The following is a 21,299-nucleotide window of genomic DNA, read 5'->3' as shown; positions in this document are numbered from 1 at the left end:
TTATAAAAAAAATATATACAAGTACCTTTTTTTTACACCTCAAAGCGACACTTATTTTGGGACGGAGGGAGTATATCGATGGTGATCACTGAATTAAACTGAACTCAAGTACGGATGTTTCATTTATTACTGAACCTATCCTTTACTGTAGCTTTCACTGTAAAATTAAACTCTCTTCTTGCAGAAGACTTGTTACACATAAATATTTCATTGTAAATTACGATGACACAAATCATTTGTACTAGTTTATTGTAATCAAATAACGTGTAACATGACCCTTCAAATTTTAAAATAAATTTCATCTTACTTTATACACGTGTCTTATGGTAAAAAAAAGTGGCCTAAACATATTGTTCTCTCAATTTTTCTTCTTTTTTTCCTAATAAAATTCAACCATTATATTATTTCCAAAAAATGAAAATTAAAAAACAATATATGTAATTCATTTTTTTGTGAAATTCAAAATAAAAGCATTATTTTAAAGCAATTCTTATTTCAAAATGGAGGTAAGTGAAAACAGTAGAGCCAATCACATTTAAGAAAAATATTATTTAAAATATAAATATCAATTAAAATATATAACAATCTGATTAGACAGTATATATTATATTTACATTTTGTTATTAAAAAACAAGAAAATTATTATTATTATTATCTTCAAAAATGAAATCAATAGAGTCAACTATGCTCAACTAACTAAATGAAATAAAAAAATGAAATTAATTTGTCTTCGCTGGATAGAGTGTATATGTCGAATAAATCAACGAAATTATTTACAACTACTAACCATCTCCCCTAGGAAGTAAATGAGTGCATTATTTTGTTCTTGTAATTATGATTGTTTTGCATAGTCTATATCCACTTTCTAGCATTGTTTATTTTATATTTTTAAGTTATTGTAAATATTTTAAAATCCGAAATGAATATACGACGGTAGGCGTTAAAACTACTTATTATATTCATGATATTCTAATTATTTGCCAACAAGCAAAGATAAATGCATTTAGCATCATAAAACACTCTCTTGATAAACATCAGTTTTAATTAGCACCAATGTTAGAGTTTAGGTTATGTATTTAATTTCTAAATTAAATAAATAAGGTGATAGGATGGTTAAAATGTAAATAATTGAAATAATATGTGTTCTAAAGAATATTATAAAAATTGGTAATCGGCACCAATTCTCAAAACAACGAACAATATTGTAAAAATCGGTAATCGACACTAATTTTCAAAACAACCTCTTAACGATTAATCAGGCAAATTGGAGATTAATCGTCACATAAATTAAAATAATAGATTAATATATAATTTACTTACCTTAACATATTAGTTTATGAAAACTATGAAATCGTTGATCAAATTTAAAAAATGGAGCCCGTATGGTTTACCCAGTACACACCCGAAGAGTAGCGGCTGCGAGTTAACTACGATAAAAAAATTAAAAAATGGAATCGTTAAATCGAGAATTTTTAGAACACCGCAGCGAATAATGTGCTGTGTTAATTGTTGAATCAAACTGTGGCATGTAACCTGAAGCCTCCAATCAGCCATTTTAATATTTACATGCAAACTGTACGTCAAGCAGTAGTAATATATGCCATTTTCTCATCCCACCTGCAGCCTTTACTGAAGTCTAGCAGTGCAGTAGTATAAATAAGAAGCAGAGAAAGCATAGTTCTTCACAAACCAACCAAATTCATCTGCAATTATGATGAATAATGCAAGTAATTTAGTTCTTTCTTTTGCATTCTTGTCGATCATTTCATTGTCAGCTTCTTCTCATACTGGTTTCGATTTCCTTCAATGCCTAACTCGAGTTTCTCTGAATACTGAGTCCATTTCCCAGGTTGTTTACACTCCAAGCAACTCTTCCTACACTTCTATTCTCCGAAGTACCTTGCAAAATCTGCGATTTGCATCTTCCAAAACCCCGAAACCTCTAGTTATCGTTACACCCGTGGAAGAATCACAAATCCAAACTGTCGTATATTGTGCTAGGAAGACTAATGTGCAAATGAGGATTCGAGGTACAGGGCATGATTTTGAGGGTGTGTCTTATGTGTCACAAGTTCCATTTGTGTTGCTCGATATGTCTAATCTCCGGTCTATTGACGTTGATCCAGTAGCTAAAACTGCATGGATTCAAGCTGGTGCTACTCTCGGTGAGGTCTACTATGCAATTGATCAGAAGAGTAAGACACTTGGCTTTCCAGCTGGTGTTTGGTCTACTGTTGGTGCTACTGGCCTAATTGGCGGTGGAGGGTACGGTATTCTGAGACGAATGTATGGTCTTGCTGCTGATAACGTCTTTGATGCTCGTATGATTGATGTTAATGGGAGGATTCTGGACAGGAAAGCAATGGGAGAAGACCTCTTCTGGGCTATTAGAGGAGGCGGTGTTTCTAGCTTTGGAGTGATTCTTTCTTGGAAGTTAAAACTAGTTCCTGTCCCGAAAATCATGACTATTTTCGAGGTTGTCAAGACCTTGGAACAGAATGGAACTGATATTGTTCACAGATGGCAAACTGTTGCACCAGAACTCCCAAAAGAGGTCGAGATACGAGTCGTTGCAGAGGCAGTTAAAAGTGACTCCCCTCCTGATGCTATAGGAACAGTCTTGAGTGAGTCTAGCCGAGATCATCATAATGGCAAGACTGTACAGTTCAGAATCGTTGGCTCGTTTCTTGGAAAGATCGATAAACTTCTTCCAATAATCGATCAATGCTTCCCCGAATTAGGCTTAAAGAGAGAAAACTGTAACCAAGTTAGTTACATCCAAGCTGTGCTCACATTCTCCCTTCTCACACCTGAAACTCCACCCGAAGCACTCCTCGAACGAGAATCGTTCAAAATTCCATTCAAAGCAAAGTCCGATTTTGTGAAACAACCTATTTCAAAACAAGGCCTGATTGGAATGTGGAACTTGCTCCTCCAAGCCGAACCACAGACAACAAACCTGATCTTGACCTCATACGGAGGGGAAATGGACGAGATATCCGAATCATCGATCCCATTTCCACACAGAGCTGGAACATTGTACATGATGTACATGAGAGTCCTATTAAGTGGAGATACCAACAAGGCCTTAAGCTGGATCAGAGGCTTGTACAGCTACCTGACACCTTATACAGCTCCAAGAACAGCATACGTGAATTACAACGATTTCGATCTCGGAGTGAACAATCTGCATGGGAGTACTAGCTATGAACAAGCTAGCAGATGGGGTAAAAAGTATTTCAAGAGTAATTTTGACAGATTGGTGAAGATTAAGTCCAAAGTTGATCCTACCAACTTTTTTAGACATGAACAGAGTATTCCTGTAATAAGGTGTTGATTAATTTGATGATCAGCTTCCATCTAATCAACCTGAGCGACAAAGATTTTATCTGGGACATGTATTATTTCTTGAAAATAGCTCCTTGAATTCGAGGTGCAATGTAAAATAAATTTACAATCGGTTTTTAAAAATATCTGCGTCGTTTCTCACTTTGGTTGGTGATTTTCAGTGCCGGCTCTGGATCGGTGCAAGCTCTGTTCGAGAAATCGGTCGATTTTTCAAAAATCGTTGATAAATCGGTCAAAAATATTTATCCGATTCGACCGATTTTTGATAAATCGCCGATAAATTATTCAATTTTATAAAAATCGTCAGATAAATCGCAAATCAGTAACTCAGCCAAATAATTTCGATTTCCGAAATCTGTGAGTGCAAATGGTGCGAACGCACCGGACCCATTACAAAATTTTCAAAATGTTGTTAAAGGTTTTCTCCCAAGTATCCAGAAGGTAAACTTATTTACAACTACAGATGCACAAAAAACCCACCGGGCTGGCCTTTGAACGGGCCTTAAAAAGCACGGGCTTTGACCAGGTCGGGTTTTTCGGGCTTTGACTTTGACCGGGCCGGGCCGGGCCGGGCTTTCCGAAAATGTCAGAGCCCGGGCTTTCCGAAAATGTCAGAGCCCGTTTGGGTTCTCGAGGCGGGCCTAACCGGGCTTTTTTTTTCGGGCCAGATCGGATCGGGCCGAGCTTTTTTCTAATTTAAATCGGATCGAATATTATTAGAGATTACGAAGAATACATATGTTAGCAACTAGATCATCGTAAAAATATATTAGTTTACATAGAATATTTTATGAAAACATTACTTCGTTGAAAACATTTAAATTCGGCAAAAAATAAATATGTTTATAGAATAATATCTTTTATCATTGTTATGATAACAATGATATCCAAATATATATAGTGTACTTATTATATCTTCTTTCATTATTTATGCAATGAAATATATAAATAATATTATTAATCACAAATATGTAAATATATATGTGTTCAAAGTATTATTTATATATATAGTAAATGTGAATTTATAAAGATATAATAAAATATATTAGAATAATCAGATTATAACCGGGTTTTTTCGGGTTTTTAACCGGGTCGGGCCGAAACCCGGGCTTTTAACCGGGTCGGGCCGAAACCCGGGCTTTACCTAAAAATATAGGGCCTGTCGAGGCCCGAAGCCCGGGCCGGGCCGGGTTTGACCGGACCGGGCTTGACCGGGTTTTGACCGGATCGGGCCGAGCCAGATTTTCGGACCCGGGCTTTTTGTACATCTCAATTTACAACCAACTCAACTCAAGTGTGTGTTGTATAATGGCTCATTACAAGTTCAACTCATAAGTTAATTTTTTCTGTTCAAATTTCTCAAGACCGCGTATTCTATGTTTGTAAACTATAATTTAGGCAACTCTACTTGGTTCTTAGAATATGTTTTGCACAAGTGTGGTTGCCGAAAATTGCTGCAAGTTAAAAAATGCTAGAAATCATATACTCCCTCCATCCCATTTTAGTTGTCTCATTTGTATTTGTACCGGTCAAATTGACTTAAGTTTGACCGAAGTTTATTAATAATTTAGGATTGAACAAAATAAAAAAATTACATCACTAGAAAGCAGATTTAATCTACTTTAATATATAATTTTTAGTTTTTCGAAATAATTTAAGAATAATGTTTAATCGTTGGTCAAAAATTGGTCAATTTGACTTCTATAAAAGGAACCGTGACAACTAAAATAGGATGGAGGGAGTACTAGAATAGAAGCGTTTATTGAAATTATCAACAAATAGCAATCACACCGTTGGAAAATGTTCAATAAACATTAATTTCGGACCAATAATCTTCACGTTGGTGATTTTTTCAACCGATATTAAAAAAGATATTACTTATTGACATTTTTCTATTAGTGTCGTGATATTATAATCACCCCATCTTTTAAGTAAAATATTTATAATTACTTATAGATAGTGGGGATGAAACCGAGCCCGAATTAGGGGCCCTATCAAATGCCCTTTTAACTAGCAAAATTATTTTAATTACTAGAAGAAACCAAGTCAGGATTCTGAATTAGGGGACCTTATCAAATGCCATATTAGCAAGCACCGGGCTGACACAGAATTCCGGTTTGGACCTGTAATTTTGACCGCAACGGGTTTATCAGTCCAAGACCCGAACCAGACCGAACTTATCCGGTCCGGTTCCCAGTTATTATAATTGAAAAATTATGATCTTCGGTCTGATCCGGTACAAAACCTGAACAGTTCAGACCTGAATCTGAATTCATATATATAATTATTTTATCTTTACTTTATTTTTATAAGATCATATATAAATATTAAATATTTACCGATATCATATTTTATTGATCCAAATTAATGGATAATAAATTAATATAATAAAATAGATCGATACTACAATTTAAATTACTAAATTTCGTATTTCATGTGATAAACCATTGATATTCATACACTTAAAAATTACTCCCTCTGTCTCTCCCATTTGTTTACACTTTCCTTTTTTGGATGCCCCTTCCAATTGTTATATTTCAAAACTTTCCAAAAATAGTAAGGTTTTTATAATTTTTAAAATAACTACATCCACTACTTCTCTCCACTATACCCACTTTATACATATAATATTAATCCGTCCCACTACTTTACGCACTTTTTTAACTTTTCTCCACTATTTTATCATTTTTCTTAAACTCCGCGTCCCACCCAAATGTAAACATTTGGGAGGGACGGAGGGAGTAATATTTACTTTTAAAATAATAAAATATATACTTACTTTTAAATTTTTATTGACGTACCAACTAACAAACTTTTTAATGTCTATAAATTTAAAAGAAAAATTGAAATAAAACTATATAAATAATTTTTTTTATATAAATATTAATTAAACTTGTCGAAACCGGTCCGGTATCAAAACCAGATAGAGCCGATCCGGTTCTTAATTCTTAATTTTGAAAAATTCCGGTTTTCGGTCCGGTCCGAATCGATCCCGATTCGGTCCGGATTTTGACCTTTGTGCCGCCCTAGCAAGCACAAATCGAGTCAAATGAGAGGGATAAATCCTTTTTCACTTTAGCTATGCAATAACGTTCTCTATGATGTTACTTAAAATTCTTAAAAAACAAATAAAACTTGTTTGCTTACCAATGACGAAGACAGCTCATTCATACTAAACCATGCGGGAAACAAAAACTTATATATTGATAAATAAAATATAATATATCCATGTTGCTCATGCCAAAAATTATATATCCCATGTTGGTAATCTAGAAAGAGTTGATTTTAACACGAGTTACATTGAGTTTATATTTAGAAAATTAATTAGAATATATATACGAGCAATGTTACATAACTCGAAAATGATTTCAATTTTTTCTTAAATGACACGTGTCTTTTTTTGTGGGATTCATATTAATACATGAGTGAATCATTTTATTTTAAAAAAGTTAGTCATAAAACGATGATAACCTAATATTTGAGAATCATTTCGGGAACACTTTTAGAAATTTTAACATTTATTTACATGTACTTATTGTCGAAAGCAATGCTCTATTCGCTAAGTTATTAACATACAGTCATTATTATAGAAATCAACCGATTTTTCAAAAATCGCTCAAAAATTGGTCAAAAATATTTGTTGGATTTGACCGATTCCCGATAAATCTCCGATAATTCATCCAAAATTTTAAAAATCGCTCGATAAATCGCAAATCGGTAGCTCAATCAACTAATTCCGATTTCCGAAATCTATAATCATGCATACGGTCATAAATTACCACCAGTTCTTGAGATCGCATATCACTATTCTCAAATATTTCTATTTCCGATAAATCTCCGATAATTCATCCAATTTTTTAAAAATCGCTCGATAAATCGCAAATCGGTAGCTCAATCAACTAATTCCGATTTCCGAAATCAATAATCATGCGTACGGTCATAAATTACCACCACTTCTTAAGATCGCATATCACTATTCTCAAATATTGCTATTTCCGATTTCGATTCCTAATCAAATGCCCATTGAGTTATTATTAATATATACAGCGATACAAACCGGGCTTATATTAGAAAATCTGTGGTCGAAGCCGTTAATCGCGACACGTACGCAAATATTCTTACATTTTTGTATTGCACGAATGTGCTGTGAGAGTATATTGTTGTATGTAAATGCGCTGTATATAATAGTATATTTAATAATTCATTCAAGCTCTTAAGCCATTTATTAATTACCAAAAAAAAGTAATTGTGTTCAAAAAACTCAAATATGTCATTTATTACAATTATAACTTAAAGTTATCTTCGATTAAGTTAATTTGATTATTACGTTAAAGTCGATAATTGAAATTATTCAAAACCGAAAAACGGTAACATAAGATGACATAACTCGTTTGTATTGAACTTTGATATGAATACTAAAACTTGGCTCACGAAATTATGATAAAATCTGACTTCCTGGTCTATTTTTGAGATTTTAAAAAATTAAGTCAGATTTCGTGAGCCAAATAACAAGTTTTATAACATATTATTTCGTGATATTATTCTGTGACTTGTGTTAATTGAATTTTTTTGATGTGAATAGATGATAATTGGTTTTATATTCCCTCTACGGCGCTATGATATGTTATATACTAATATATGCTTATTCTATGACATGTTAAATAATAATATACGTTTGTTCTGAATCATCCGCCTAAAAATTATACCAAAATACTTTTATTGTATCTTTTAAAGAAAAACAGTCTGTTTTCTTTTCCGGGAAAACCTCTAATTAATGAGGCTCAAGTTAGTACTCCTTCCGTCTCAAAATACAAGTCGCTTTGACTTTTTATGCGTACTTTTAGGTGCATAAAAAAAATAGCTCCATAATTTTTTTTCAAAATTTCTTTTTCTAAATAAAAATATACATATTAAATTTTAATTAAAGAAAATAAATTTAAAAAAAATATGGAGCTATGACTTTTATACACCTTAAATTACGCATAAAAAATTGAAGGCACTAATATTTTGGGACGGAGGTAGTATATTGGAGGGCACCTTATTCAAAATTATTTGACATTAATTTCACCCGAACTTAAAAAATTCATGTTGTGGGAGTTGACTTTCGTTATTCTAATTTTCTCGAACTGGAATTTAAGTTGACATTTTCTTGTTAATCATTGATTTAACTTCGACGTGCAACTACGTAGAGCTCAATATTATCCCATGCAAGCTGGCCATTTGCCGTAACTCTCGCACATCTTCATGCCAATGGTGCTATAAATATACATGTTTCCCACTTAACATGCTCTGTGCAAACCAAACTAGCTTGTGTTAATCAACGAACATGAAGATTGCAGTTTGTTTCTTTCTTTCTTTTGCTCTTTTTTCCTGTGTTTCTTCGGCAAATTTGCCTCAAACTCATCAAGGCTTCCTTCGATGCCTAACTCGAGTTTCTCCGAACGCTGATGCAATTTCAAAAGTTGTTTACACTCGAAGCAACTCTTCGTATTCTTCGATTTTGAAAAAGACTCTGCAGAATCTGCGATTTGACACGCCTGAGACTCCGAAGCCTTTGGTTATTGTAACACCTGTTGATGCATCGCAGATCCAGACTGTGATTTATTGTGCTAAGAAAAATAATGTTCAGATGAGGATTCGAGGTGGAGGGCATGATTTCGAGGGTGTTTCTTATGTCTCAGAAGTTCCATTTGTGTTGCTTGACATGTTTAATCTTCGAGAAGTTGATGTTGATGTTGTTAGTAAAACTGCGACGATTCAAGCTGGAGCTACTCTCGGTGAGGTGTACTATGCAATTGCTTCAAAGAGTAATACACTTGGATTTCCAGCTGGTTTTTGGTCTACTGTTGGTGCTACTGGCCTAATTGGCGGTGGAGGGTACGGTATCTTACGACGAAAGTATGGTCTTGCTGCTGATAACGTCTTTGATGCTCGTATGATTGATGTTAATGGGAGGATTCTGGACAGGAAAGCAATGGGGGAAGAGCTGTTTTGGGCTATTAGAGGAGGTGGTGCTTCGAGCTTCGGTGTCATTCTTTCTTGGAAGGTGAATTTAGTCGATGTTCCTGAGATTATGACTGTTTTTCAGGTTGAGAAGAAGGTAGAAGAAGATGCTACTGATGTCGTTTATCTCTGGCAAAGCCTTGCCCCGAAACTCCCTAAAGATGTTGAGATCAGAGTCGCGATAGATTCTGTCAAGAAAGACGCGATACCTGAGCCTAGCAAGACAGTTCTAAGCGATGGCTCAGGCCCGAGTGTGACTCCTGATCAGATTACAACGTTACGGATCAGATTTTTTGGCACGTACCTTGGTCGAAAAGATGCATTACTTGCACTAATGCAGCAAAGCTTCCCTGAGTTAGGGCTAACTGAACAAGGTTGTCAAGAAACTAGTTACATTCAAGCAGTGCTTATTTTCGGGCTTTTCTCCCCTACAAGCTCCCTCGACGCCCTCTTGGAGAGGACGTCGTTCAAAATCCCTTTAAGGCAAAGTCTGATTTTGTTAAACAGCCGATTTCCAAACAAGGCCTAAAAGGTATCTGGGATCGGATGATCCTAACATCACCACAGACGACAAACATGTTATTGACCTCATACGGAGGAAGAATGGATGAGATATCGGAATCTGCATTGCCATTTCCCCACAGAGCAGGAACATTGTACAAAATGTACATGAGGACTCAACTGACTGAAGATTCTACGGAGGAACTCGCCTGGATCAGAGGCTTGTACAGCTACTTGACTCCTTATACTGCTCCAAGAACTGCGTATTCCAATTACAACGATTTCGACTTAGGAGTGAACAATCTGCGAGGTCCTACCAGCTATGAACAAGCAAGCAGATGGGGCAAAAAGTATTACAAGAACAATTTTGACAGATTGGTTAGGGTGAAGACTGTGGCTGATCCAACCAATTTTTTCAGGAATGAGCAGAGTATTCCTCCTATAGTAGGCATTTGATGAACTGAATGATTAAGTAGCTTCTTCTTTCATCTAATAAATTTGAAATCTTCAATATGAAAGTGTAAAACTAATCAAATCACACTTGCAGTTGCAGATGTCTTTTAATTTTAATGTTTAATTTGTATGGTGTAAGTGTAACTTATCATTTATATGAACAATATGTATTTTCTGCCTCCAGTTTACAACTCTGTAGACGTTTTGACTTGAGTGATAGAGTTCGAACATTGTAAAATATAAGAAGGGGTGTGCCGGTGCGTTTAACTGTTGCAAGTAGGAGTGTAGAAAACGGCTCAGTCGCTCGCAATCGAACCGTATTTTGTGAATAATCGCTACCAGTGGGTTGATTGTGAATTTAAATTTTAAAAACCGCTTATTCGTAGTTTGGATGTGATTTTAAATTCTTGAAAATCGCAAAATTGTAACCGCAACCACCACTCGCAACATATATTTATAATAAAATATATTTTCAAAAATATTGTTGATATCATATAAATTACATTTATTCACTAATAATAGGTTAATATTAAAATTTCGTTCATAAGAAACACAATCATTATAAGATATATAACAAAAATAAATCGAAAATGTAATAAACATGTAATTTTATTTTTATCCTTTTCTTTTTTCTTTTCTCTCACCTCCATATTTTTGTATATTTTTAATATCCAATTAGTTTATATTTTATTTTTGAATGTAAATTTATCACGTAACTTAAACTTGAATTTATTAATATTCCAAATTAATTTTTTTATAAATTATTAATTATTTTAAAATAAGGAGTTGAACTGCAAACTGATCGCAATAATCGCAAATTCGCAACCGCAATTGACGTGGTTAACCGCAATGACAATATTCTAAACCGCTCTTCGCGGTTTAGTTCGACTTTTACCCCAAAATCGAACCGCGTACACCCCTACTTGCAAGTTACATTCAAAAAAAAGTTTTAGGTAACCTAAAATTAGTACAAAAAATTGCAAAATGACGTGATATGACATGTGTCGCAATTTAATTCATGGACGCGTATGAATGCACACCGGTCCCATATTATTTTGAGAAAAATTACCATTATAAAATATTTGAATTTTTTTTGAAACAATATTTGAGATCTCTAACATTTTTTTAAGAAAGTGTAGAATAAAGCCTCAATGTAACATATCAATTTTAGATGTCTACTTAGAATTTTTTGGTATCATATAATTGGATAAAACACATTTTTGTTGAAAGTGTATATCACTTATTTGTTGGATTTACATTTTTTATTTAATTTTTCTCATAATTTAATAATAATAATAATAATTAAATATTATCATTATAACGAGTTAACAATATTTGATATTGTTATGGATTAAAAACTAATATATATAATTGCTGTATTTAGTACTAAGGAACGTGAGCTTCAAGACTCGATTTGACTGCTCTTGTGTTTCGTGACTCAATCTGCCTTAACAAGATGGCTATGTACCTTGCTGATTGCCAAGGATCAAGTCAAAAAACGTAGTTATGATTTGTGGGGTGAGGCCCCTTATATAGATGTGAGAGTCCTTGAATTGGACTTGGTATAGGAGAATTGGTGGTCAAGTCTCTGAATTAGGATAGACTTAGGAGTTCTAGGAAGTAGAAAGCTGATTCCTTATCCTATGAGGTCCCTTGGAGGCCAATCTACAAGGAGTTACATCCCACTAGGACTTATCTTAATAGCTGTTTTTCTCCCTTATTAATTAATTAAGAATTTAATTAATATTCAGGGTTTTGGGCCCTCTTTGTTCCATCAGGCCTGATCTGGTCCATCAGGCCTGATCAATGTGGTAACCTTTCTGGTCTGAATATCATACATCTTCTTATTGGGCCTAGCAGCCCACACCTTGTACAATTAATGCAATATTTAATTAAACAATCTGGATTTATTTATCCCTGTCATTTGCCCCCCAACTTTTGGGAAATATTGATTAGGTTTCGCAGAAGTTAAGTCTATTCATTCCCTTACAGGGTTTCATTTTTGCGTAAAGTGTGGAGCGACCTACACGTTTACAACGATTTTTCCTTTTATTCAGGAATTATCTTAATTTCCAGGAATTTTTCCCTTGATTCCGGGATTTTCCCCTAATTTTCTGGATTTTTCCCTTAATTTCTGGGATTTATCCTTATTTTTCTGGATTTTCCCCTTAATTTCTGGGATTTATCCTTATTTTTCTGGATTTTTCCCTTAATTTCTGGGATTTATCCTTATTTTTCTGGATTTATTCCTTATTTCTGAAAATATTTCAAAAATATTTTAAGGAATTTCCTCAATTTCTGTAATTTTTCAGGAATTTTTCTTTCTTTTTCTTCCCTCTTTTTCCTTTTTTTCTTTCTTTTCTCTTTTTTTTTACAGATTTTGACCAGGAATCCTATTCGACCAGGATCCTGGTCGAATTAACCTTCATTCAGCCCTGGTCGAAGGCTTTTCGAGGAGAATGTGTTCGAGCAAGAATCCTGGTCGAAATTCGGCCAGGATTTTTTCCTATATATATATTTTTTTTTGAGCAGAAATCTTCGAGCAGGTTATTAATTTCGATCAGGATTTTTGGTGAGGACCCTGATTTTGACCGAATTAACCTCCCTTAGTTGCCCAGGTCGACAGAAATTCGGGAAGAATCCCTTCGATCAGGATCTTCTCTTGATTTCTAGTCGAATGAGTCTTAATTCTGGTCGAATTAAGCTTATTTTTCAGGCTTGATCGACAAAACTTCGACCTCGGGAGCTTCGATCAGGATTTCTTCGTGTTTCTTGGTCGAATGGATATTCATTCTGGTCGAAATAAGGCTGTATTTTAGCCTTGATCGACAGGATTTCGACCTCAGTGGCTTCGATCAGGATTTCCTTATATTTCCTGGTCGAATGGGTTTTTAAATATATTAATTTCTCGTATATATTTCTGTAATTTGGATTTGGGCCCTTAAACCTGGGCTGGATCCTTTTGGGCCATCCTTCCCTTTTTTGGGCTGGTTTTATTGGGCTATCCTTTGGGCCCATTGTTTTCAACTGGGCTTCTTTTCCACCCCCTAAAATCATTTGGGCCTAATCCATGGGCCTTTTTACCTGGGGTTTTTAAACACTTGGGCCCTTAACTGGGCTTGCTTTTTTCTAAAATTGGGCCCTTTTTCTGAGCTGGGCTTTTGTTTTCTAAGCCCAATTCCAAATTCTTCTAGGATTGTTCTGGATTCTTCCAGAATCTTCAAAAAACTCAAATTTTTCTCTTGAATTTTCCAGGAATTTCCTGGATAATTCCAGAACCTTCTTAATTTTGGGCCTGAATGGGCTTTTTAGGCCCAATTTCCTCTTTTCCCCCTATATAAAGGTGGGAGGAGTGTGCTCTCCTTCACACTCTTCACTCTTCATTTCATTCATTTCTAAAATACTCAACTTCCTCCTCTCTCAACTTTCCTCCCTTAGTTTCCAGCCTCCTTCCTTTCAAAGTTTCCAGGCTTTTCCAGCTTTACTAATGGCTGACAAGAGTTCCGAGAGGGCGGCCAAGATAGCCTCGGCTTCAAAACGGGGTAAGGATATCGAGATCCGTTCTTCGTATATGTCTTTAATCGATATGATTAACACTAGGGGGGATGAATATCCCTCTACTGCACATCTCGATTCTTTTAATCATTGTAACACTTGGCACAACATTGATTTCGATAAACTAAATGCACGTTATAATGTCCTTCCTCCTCTTAGATTAGTTCCAGTCTCTGGTGGTGATCGTACTTGCCACTGGAAACCCGACACTCTCTTTATTTATACAGATGCCCTTAATGTTGGGCTTAAGTTTCCTTTCCATCCTTTCATTCCTCATCTTTTAGCTGATTTACAAATCAACCCGTGTCAGCTTCCTCCAAACGCTTGGAGGAACATTTTATGTTTTATGGTCTGCTGCCTTAGGGAGGGTTTTCCCCTTTCCGTAGCTGTTTTTAGGAAGGTCTTTCAGTGCTATAATAGCTCTTCCAGTATTTGTGGTTGGGTCTATGTTAAGCAAAGGCCCAAAAGTAAACATATCTTTAACAGCGCCTCTATTCCCGATAACAACCAAAATTGGAGGAATAGTTTCGTTGGGTTACGTTGGGAGAATGGTGACTGGGGCACACTCTTCCGATCTTCCTTCGGGAAGGTCAGTGATGGTAGCCTCAAATCCATTCACTTAACTCCTGAGGAAACTATTATTTATAATGGGCTTACTCAGGACGACGACACTACTACCAGCTCGACTCTCTTAGAGGAGTTCTCCTTCATTCACGTGGGACTATCCCATGTTTCTCAACAGGGTATTTTTCTTCCCTTCTCAACTTTATTTCATTTCATGCATTATTAACACCACTTATTTTGTTTTTTGCCTTATTTTGCAGCTGCTAAGGAGATCAACGAGGACAATGTTCCTCCCGTTGAAGAGACTACTAGGATGAAAAAAGCTCGCCTTGCAGGCCTGGATACCCGAGGGAAGGCCACGGAGCCTAGCTTCTTGAGAAAACACAAGGAGCCTATGTGGGAGGCTTCAACTGAGGGAGCTGAGGGCCACAACGCTCCTATCGCTGCTGTTGTTCCTGCTGCTGCTGCTACAGGTGCCTTCCAGCCTCTCTGACGTGGTGGCCACCCCTGATCTTGAGAGGATAAAGCTCATGGGAGCTCAGTCTCTGGCTTCGGTATGCCTCTTCTTTTTTGAACCTATCTTTCTTTCTTGTAGCATTCTCTTGCCTTATACTTTGTTAATTGCTTTATTTCAGTCTAACACCTATTTTCAAGACGCTGTGAGGCAAGCCGAGTCATGGAAGCGGGCTTCCGATAAGGCCGACAATGCCCTCAGGAGGCAACAGAAGAAGTATGCTACTCTGGAGAAGAAGTTCAAACGCAAGGCGGAAGAACTCGGGGAGTCTAACGCCGAATTGGTGGTACTTCGGGCGGAGAAGGACAAAGCTATAGATAATTACCTGGACTCGGAGGAGTTTGCTCAGTCCATGAGGATTAGGGATGACTCAGTCTTTCCCGTGTTTTTTAGGACTGGTTGGGATACGGCCCTTGGGACCGTGAACGAGGCTTGTCCTGATATTAACCCGACAGATTATGTCTGCCCTGATGACGGGGCTTTGCTACAGAGGTTTCGTACCCGAGTAGTTGTCTCGGATCATGTTCCTAAGGATCCGCTCCTTCCTCCTCCCGAGTCTTCTTCCAGGCCTGCTGAGGACGACAGCTCTTCCTCCTCCTCCGAGACAACAGAGACATCTAGCGAGAGCGGAGGAGACGATGATATGGATGCCGAGGGCACCTCAGCTCCTTAGAGCTTTTCCAGCCCTGCGTGGCTTGTTTTCTTTATCTTATTTTCGAGACTTTATTTATCGAACTCTTGAAATATTTATCCGATCTACTTTATTTATCACATTTTATGCTTGCATTTCACACATTTGGTTTTCCTTGCATTCAAACATATTCTGAAAACTTCATGAATTTCCATAAATTGTTTGGGATTCATCCCTTACACAAGTCTTAATAAACTTCAAAATAAAACTAGAACATATAAATACTAAGCAAGCAAAGCTTCAAGGTGCTTTTCAACCTACTCGCCATCTTGACAAGTGAGAATCGTATCCAACTGACCTACACATAGTTAACCTTCAGGTTTTGTGCATGCCAAGTTCTTGGGACTTCAAAACCATCAATCGTCTCCAGCTTGTAGGTTCCTCTACCTTGAACGCTCTTGACTTTGTACGGGCCTTCCCAATTCGGGGCAAGCTTCCCTTTCTGTCCTACCCCAGAAGCTTCTATCTTCCTCAAGACTAGGTCACCTTGTTTACAAAACCTTTCTTTAACCCTTAAGTTATAGTAGAATGAAGCCTTCTTCTGATACTCTACTATCTTTGCATGTGCCCCATCTCGCACCTCATCGATTAAGTCCAGAGCCAACCTTTGTCCTTCCTCATTTTCCTCAGCATTGAAAGCCTGAATCCTTGGAGAGGAATGTGATATCTCTACGGGAACTACTGCTTCTGCCCCATATGCCAACATGAAGGGAGTTGCTCCAGTCGTGACTCTACAGGTAGTCCTGTAGGCCCATAATATTGGAAGTATTTCATCCACCCAATTATTTCTTGACTTTTCGATCCTCTTTTTTAGTCCATCCAGGATTATTCGATTTGCTACCTCTGCTTGCCCATTGGCTTGCGGGTGAGCCACAGAGGTGAACCGTAACTCAATCTCATTTTCTTCACAGTACTTCTTGAATTCCTCGTTGTTGAATTGTGTTCCATTGTCGGTGACTAGGATACGGGGAATTCCATACCGGCACATAATATTTTCCCACAGGAATTGTGCAACCTGCTTAGTTGTGATCTTGGCTTCAATCCACTTGGTAAAATAATCAATGGCTACAATCAGAAACTTCCTTTGTGCTGTGGCCATGGGGAAAGGCCCAAAAATATCCATTCCCCACATAGCAAAGGGAATGGGCGAGTTGATAGAGGTCAGCATCTCGGGGGGTTGTCTAACAACAGGTGCATGCTTCTGATAGCGATCGCACTTCTTCACATATTCTTTGGCATCAGCCATCATTTCTGGCCAATAGAAGCCTAAACGGGTTATCTTATGAGCCAAGGCCCTGCCCCCCAAGTGTTGCCCACAAATACCTTCATGCACTTCTTCAAGAGCCAAGCGTGCCTCATCGGGCCTGAGACACCTTAAGTAAGGAACCACAAAAGATCTTTTGTACAGAATCCCATCTATCAAAGAGTACCTTAGTGCCCGAACAGTTAATTTCCGTGCTTCAGTTGCATCGCTTGGCAACCAACCGGTTTGAATGAGAGCCTTAATGGGATCAATCCATGACGTCCCCAGGCCTATAGGAGCCACAAGCTTAACATCTATGCTTCGTGTTTTTAAAACACGGAAGTACACACTTCCTGAACTTTCTTCTATCTCGGATGAAGCAAACTTTGATAATGCATCTGCCTTAGCATTTTCCTACCTTGGAATGTGCTCAACATGGCATTCATTAAATTGGGTCATCACAGCCCTTACTAGGCGGACATACTTAGCCATCGTATCATCCCTTGCCTCAAATTCTCCCTTTACCTGGGATATGATCAGCTTCGAGTCTCCACGGACCTTTAAGTTTTTGACTCTAAGTGTTCCAGCTAGGCCAAGGCCAGCTATCAGGGCTTCATATTCTGCCTCATTGTTTGTGGTTGGAAAGTCTAGCTTCATAGCATACTCAATTAAGAACCCATCAGGGCTTTGTAAAACCAATCCTGCTCCACTGGAGTTTGTTTTTGATGCTCCATCAAAATAGAGAACCCAATATTCTTTCTCCTTATCATCCTTCTCTTTGTCCCCATTATCGACTCCCTTATCTTGAGGTATGGTATCTTCCTGCCCCCCGACTTCTTGGTTGGGTATGGTACACTCCACCATGAAGTCAGCTAGCGCCTGGGCTTTTATTGCCGTTCGTGGCTTATACTTGAGATCGAACTCTCCCACCTCTATTGCCCACTTAATCAATCTCCCACTTGCCTTGGGACTGTGAATGATATTTCTCAGTGGCTGATTTGTTAGCACCTCAATTTGATGAGCCTGAAAGTAGGGACGCAGCTTTCTTGAAGCCATTACCAAGGCTAGAGCAAATTTCTCAATAGTTGAATAATTCAACTCAGCGCCATGTAGAATTTTGCTTACATAGTATACGGGTTCTTGGATTTTCAATTCCTCCTTAACCAACACAGCGCTCAAAGCACTTTCTGAAATGGCTAAGTACAAGAATAAAACTTCATTCAAAGCTGGCTTGGCCATCAACGGGGCCTGGGCCATATGCTTCTTTAACTCTTCGAATGCCTTCTGGTTTTCCTCCTTCCATACAAAGTCCTTGATGTTCTTTAGTGACTTGAAGAATGACAAGCACTTGTCTCCTGACTTGGAGATGAATCGTCCTAGCGCAGCAACCCTTCCTGTGAGCTTCTAAACATCCTTGACGGTTTTTGGTGGTTCCATGTCCAGAATTGCCATTACTTTGTCGGGGTTAGCCTCTATCCCTCTCTTGGAGACCATCAATCCCAAAAATTTTCCAGATCCTACTCCGAAAGCACATTTTGTAGGATTTAACATAATCTTGTGGTACCTCGGGACCTCAAAAGCTTCCCTCAAATGGGTTATATGATCAGTCTTTACTAGACTCTTGACTAACATGTCATCAACATAGACTTCCATAGTCTTACCAATGAGATCCTTAAAAATTATATTTACCAACCTTTGATAGGTGGCTCCTGCATTCTTAAGACCAAATGCCATAACAAGATAACAATAAACACCAAAGTCAGTGATGAATGATACCTTTGGAATGTCATCCTTGTGCATCTTAATCTGATTGTATCCGCTAAATCCATCCATGAAACTCAGCATCTCATGCCCAGCAGTGGCATCAATCAAAGTATAAATCCTTGGCAACGGAAAACAGTCTTTAGGGCATGCATCATTCAGACCAGTAAAGTCTATACACATCCTCCACTTTCCATTAGCCTTCTTCACCATTACAGGGTTTGCTAACCACTCCGGAAATTGAATCTCCTCAATGAAACCAGCCTCTAAGAGCTTTTCTACTTCCTGTTTTATAGCCTCTTGTCTTTCCGGGGCAAAGTTTCTTTTCTTTTGTTTCACTGTCTTCCGGCTCAGATCCACGTTTAACTTGTGAGTAATCAGCTCCGGGTCTATGCCTGACATATCAGTTGCTGATCATGCAAACACATCACTATTTTCTTGCAAAAAATTCACCAACTTCCCTCTAAGGGGCTCCTCTAATGTAGCTCCAATGAAAGTCATCCTCTCAGGATTCTCGGGGTCTAAAGGAATTGAAACCATGTCTTCTGCTGGCTTTCCTCTCTTCTCATCATTTTCTCGGACATCCATATCTTCAATAGGAAGAACCTGCCCCCCGACTCCATCTGCCCTCAAAGAGGCCACATAACAGCTTCTAGCCATTTTTTGATCTCCTCTCTCTTCTCCAATCCCGTTCCGGGTGGGAAACTTCATGACTGAATGGTAGGAAGTAGGGACTGCTTTGAAGGCATGTATCCCTGTTCTCCCCAAGATAGCATTATAAGTTGAACTAGCCTTTACCACCACAAAGTCCAACATCTGCGTTGCTTGCCTTGGTTCCTGACCTATGGTGGTTGGCAACTTGATTATCCCTTCCACATGACATTTCACTCCCGTAAATCCATATATTGGCATGTCGGTTGGGGTTAACTGGGAGTCGTTATACCCCATCCTTAGAAAGGCGTCATGGAACAAGATATCCACTGAAGCACCGTTATCCACAAGGACCCTCTTGACCGGGCTATTTCCTATTACCGGTGTTATGACCAGCGGGTCGTCATGAGGAAACTTCACACCCTCTAGGTCAGAATCATCAAAAGCCAATGTTACTTCTGTCTTGGCCCTCTTCGGGGCTTCTCCAACAATATGCATAACCTCTCTAGTATATGCCTTTCTGGAAATTTTGGACAATCCAGCAGCAGTTGGACCTCCAAAGATCGTGTTTATCACAGGTCCTCGAGGTCGCGGTCCTCCATAAATTGTGTTTATAACTGGTCCTCTAGGCTGGGGGTTTCGCCCCTGATCGTCTTGGTCCCTCCTACGATCTTCAAAGTTCTTCCTTCCATTATTATTCCTGTCCCCTCCTTCTCCAGTGTATTTGTTTAATCTTCCTTTTCGAATGAGGAACTCAATTTCATCTTTCAGCTGCCTACACTCATCGGTGTCGTGACCAACATCTTTGTGAAATCTGCAATACTTGCTTTTGTCTAGCTTGGCAGGATCAGCCTTCAGGGGCTTAGGCCAATGAATATCTCGATCTTTCTCGATTTCCATCAAGATCTGGCTTCTAGGAGCATTCAGCTTAGCGTATTCGGTGAACTTTTGCCCAGGTCCTCCCTTCTTGGGGGTTGAATCAGGGTTTTGCTCGGTTCTAGGATACTTGTCCTTAGCGATATACTCCAGATCAGTTTTTCGCTTCTTGCCTCTAGTGGGCTCATTACTTACTACGGTCTTCCTCATGCTTTCTTCAACTTTGATATACTTCTCTGCCCTCTCCTGGAGCTGCAACATGCTTTCAGGGGGACGTTTAGCCAAGGACATCTTAAAAAACTCATCCCTAGTTCCTTGTTGCAGTATTATCATGGCTACCTTATCATCAAGGTCTGGGACTTTTAAAGCCTCCTTTGTGAAATGATTCAGGTAATCTCTCAAGGATTCCTTTGTTCCTTGCACAATGCTCATAAGAGATGCTGAACTTTTCTCATGAACTCTCCCATTGATGAATTGCTTAATAAAAGCATGACTTAACTCTCTGAACGACCCAATAGAGTTTGGGGGCAAGCGACTATACCACCTTTGAGCCATGCCCGACTGGGTTTGAGGGAAGGCCCGATACTTAATAGCGTCATTCACGGGTTGCAGCAGCAGTGCATTAGAGAATGTCCTAACATGATTAGCGGGATCTCCTATGCCATCATAGGCTTTGATAGTTGGCATCTTGAACTTCCTTGAGATATGGGCATTCATTATCTCTTCAGTGAAGGGCGGAGTAGGATCATCAGGATCTCCAAGGGGAAGAAGATTTCTTGGATCAGTTCTTGGGACAACAGCCCTTCTCCGTACCGGACCATCCAGGTCTATGACAGGAGGAGGATTTCTCCCCCTATGAGGTATCTGGGGTCTGGTGATCTGGTGCGCCTCCAAGTCGCGCCTCAGCCTTTGAATCTCAGCCTCATGAGCCCTGATTCTTTCCTGCACTTCTTGGGGATTCGCCCCTTGGGTGCTTTGAGGACGTCGGCCTCCATCAGCCATCGGCTCTTTGCCAGCACGCCTCCTTCTTGGGGCTACTCCATCGTCCGAAGATTCAGAGTCTCTCTCAGTGTATGGACCAGAAAATTCCCGATCCTCGGGGATAAGAGCCAAACCTCGTATGTAGGGGGTGATTGCCC

The 21,299-nt window shown here is 38.3% G+C and overlaps 3 protein-coding genes across 3 annotated transcripts; all 3 read left to right on the top strand.

Moving 5' to 3' along the window:
• Positions 1-1,357: 1,357 nt before the first annotated feature.
• LOC141723334 (berberine bridge enzyme-like 8) lies at positions 1,358-3,503 on the top strand. The gene has a single exon (XM_074525129.1). The coding sequence runs from the start codon at positions 1,712-1,714 to the stop codon at positions 3,335-3,337; it is 1,626 nt and encodes a 541-aa protein (XP_074381230.1). The 5' UTR covers positions 1,358-1,711; the 3' UTR covers positions 3,338-3,503.
• Positions 3,504-8,674: 5,171 nt separating this feature from the next.
• LOC141661329 (berberine bridge enzyme-like 8) lies at positions 8,675-10,313 on the top strand. Its single transcript, XM_074468313.1, has one exon. It carries the CDS (start codon positions 8,675-8,677, stop codon positions 9,878-9,880), a length of 1,206 nt encoding a protein of 401 aa, XP_074324414.1. The 3' UTR covers positions 9,881-10,313.
• Positions 9,928-10,308, top strand: LOC141661328 (cannabidiolic acid synthase-like). The gene has a single exon (XM_074468312.1). It carries the CDS (start codon positions 9,928-9,930, stop codon positions 10,306-10,308), a length of 381 nt encoding a protein of 126 aa, XP_074324413.1.
• Positions 10,314-21,299: the final 10,986 nt, after the last annotated feature.

This window comes from Apium graveolens, chromosome 5 (genome assembly GCF_009905375.1).
Source record: "Apium graveolens cultivar Ventura chromosome 5, ASM990537v1, whole genome shotgun sequence".
Lineage (NCBI taxonomy): Eukaryota > Viridiplantae > Streptophyta > Magnoliopsida > Apiales > Apiaceae > Apium > Apium graveolens.
Note: the sequence above shows the minus strand (reverse complement) of the source record. Positions and strands in the feature narration are given on the sequence as shown.

Coding starts and splice junctions, on each gene's coding strand:
- LOC141661328 (XM_074468312.1), top strand. CDS start 9,928: ATGTTATTGACCTCATACGGAGGAAGAATGGATGAGATATCGGAATCT.
- LOC141723334 (XM_074525129.1), top strand. CDS start 1,712: ATGATGAATAATGCAAGTAATTTAGTTCTTTCTTTTGCATTCTTGTCG.
- LOC141661329 (XM_074468313.1), top strand. CDS start 8,675: ATGAAGATTGCAGTTTGTTTCTTTCTTTCTTTTGCTCTTTTTTCCTGT.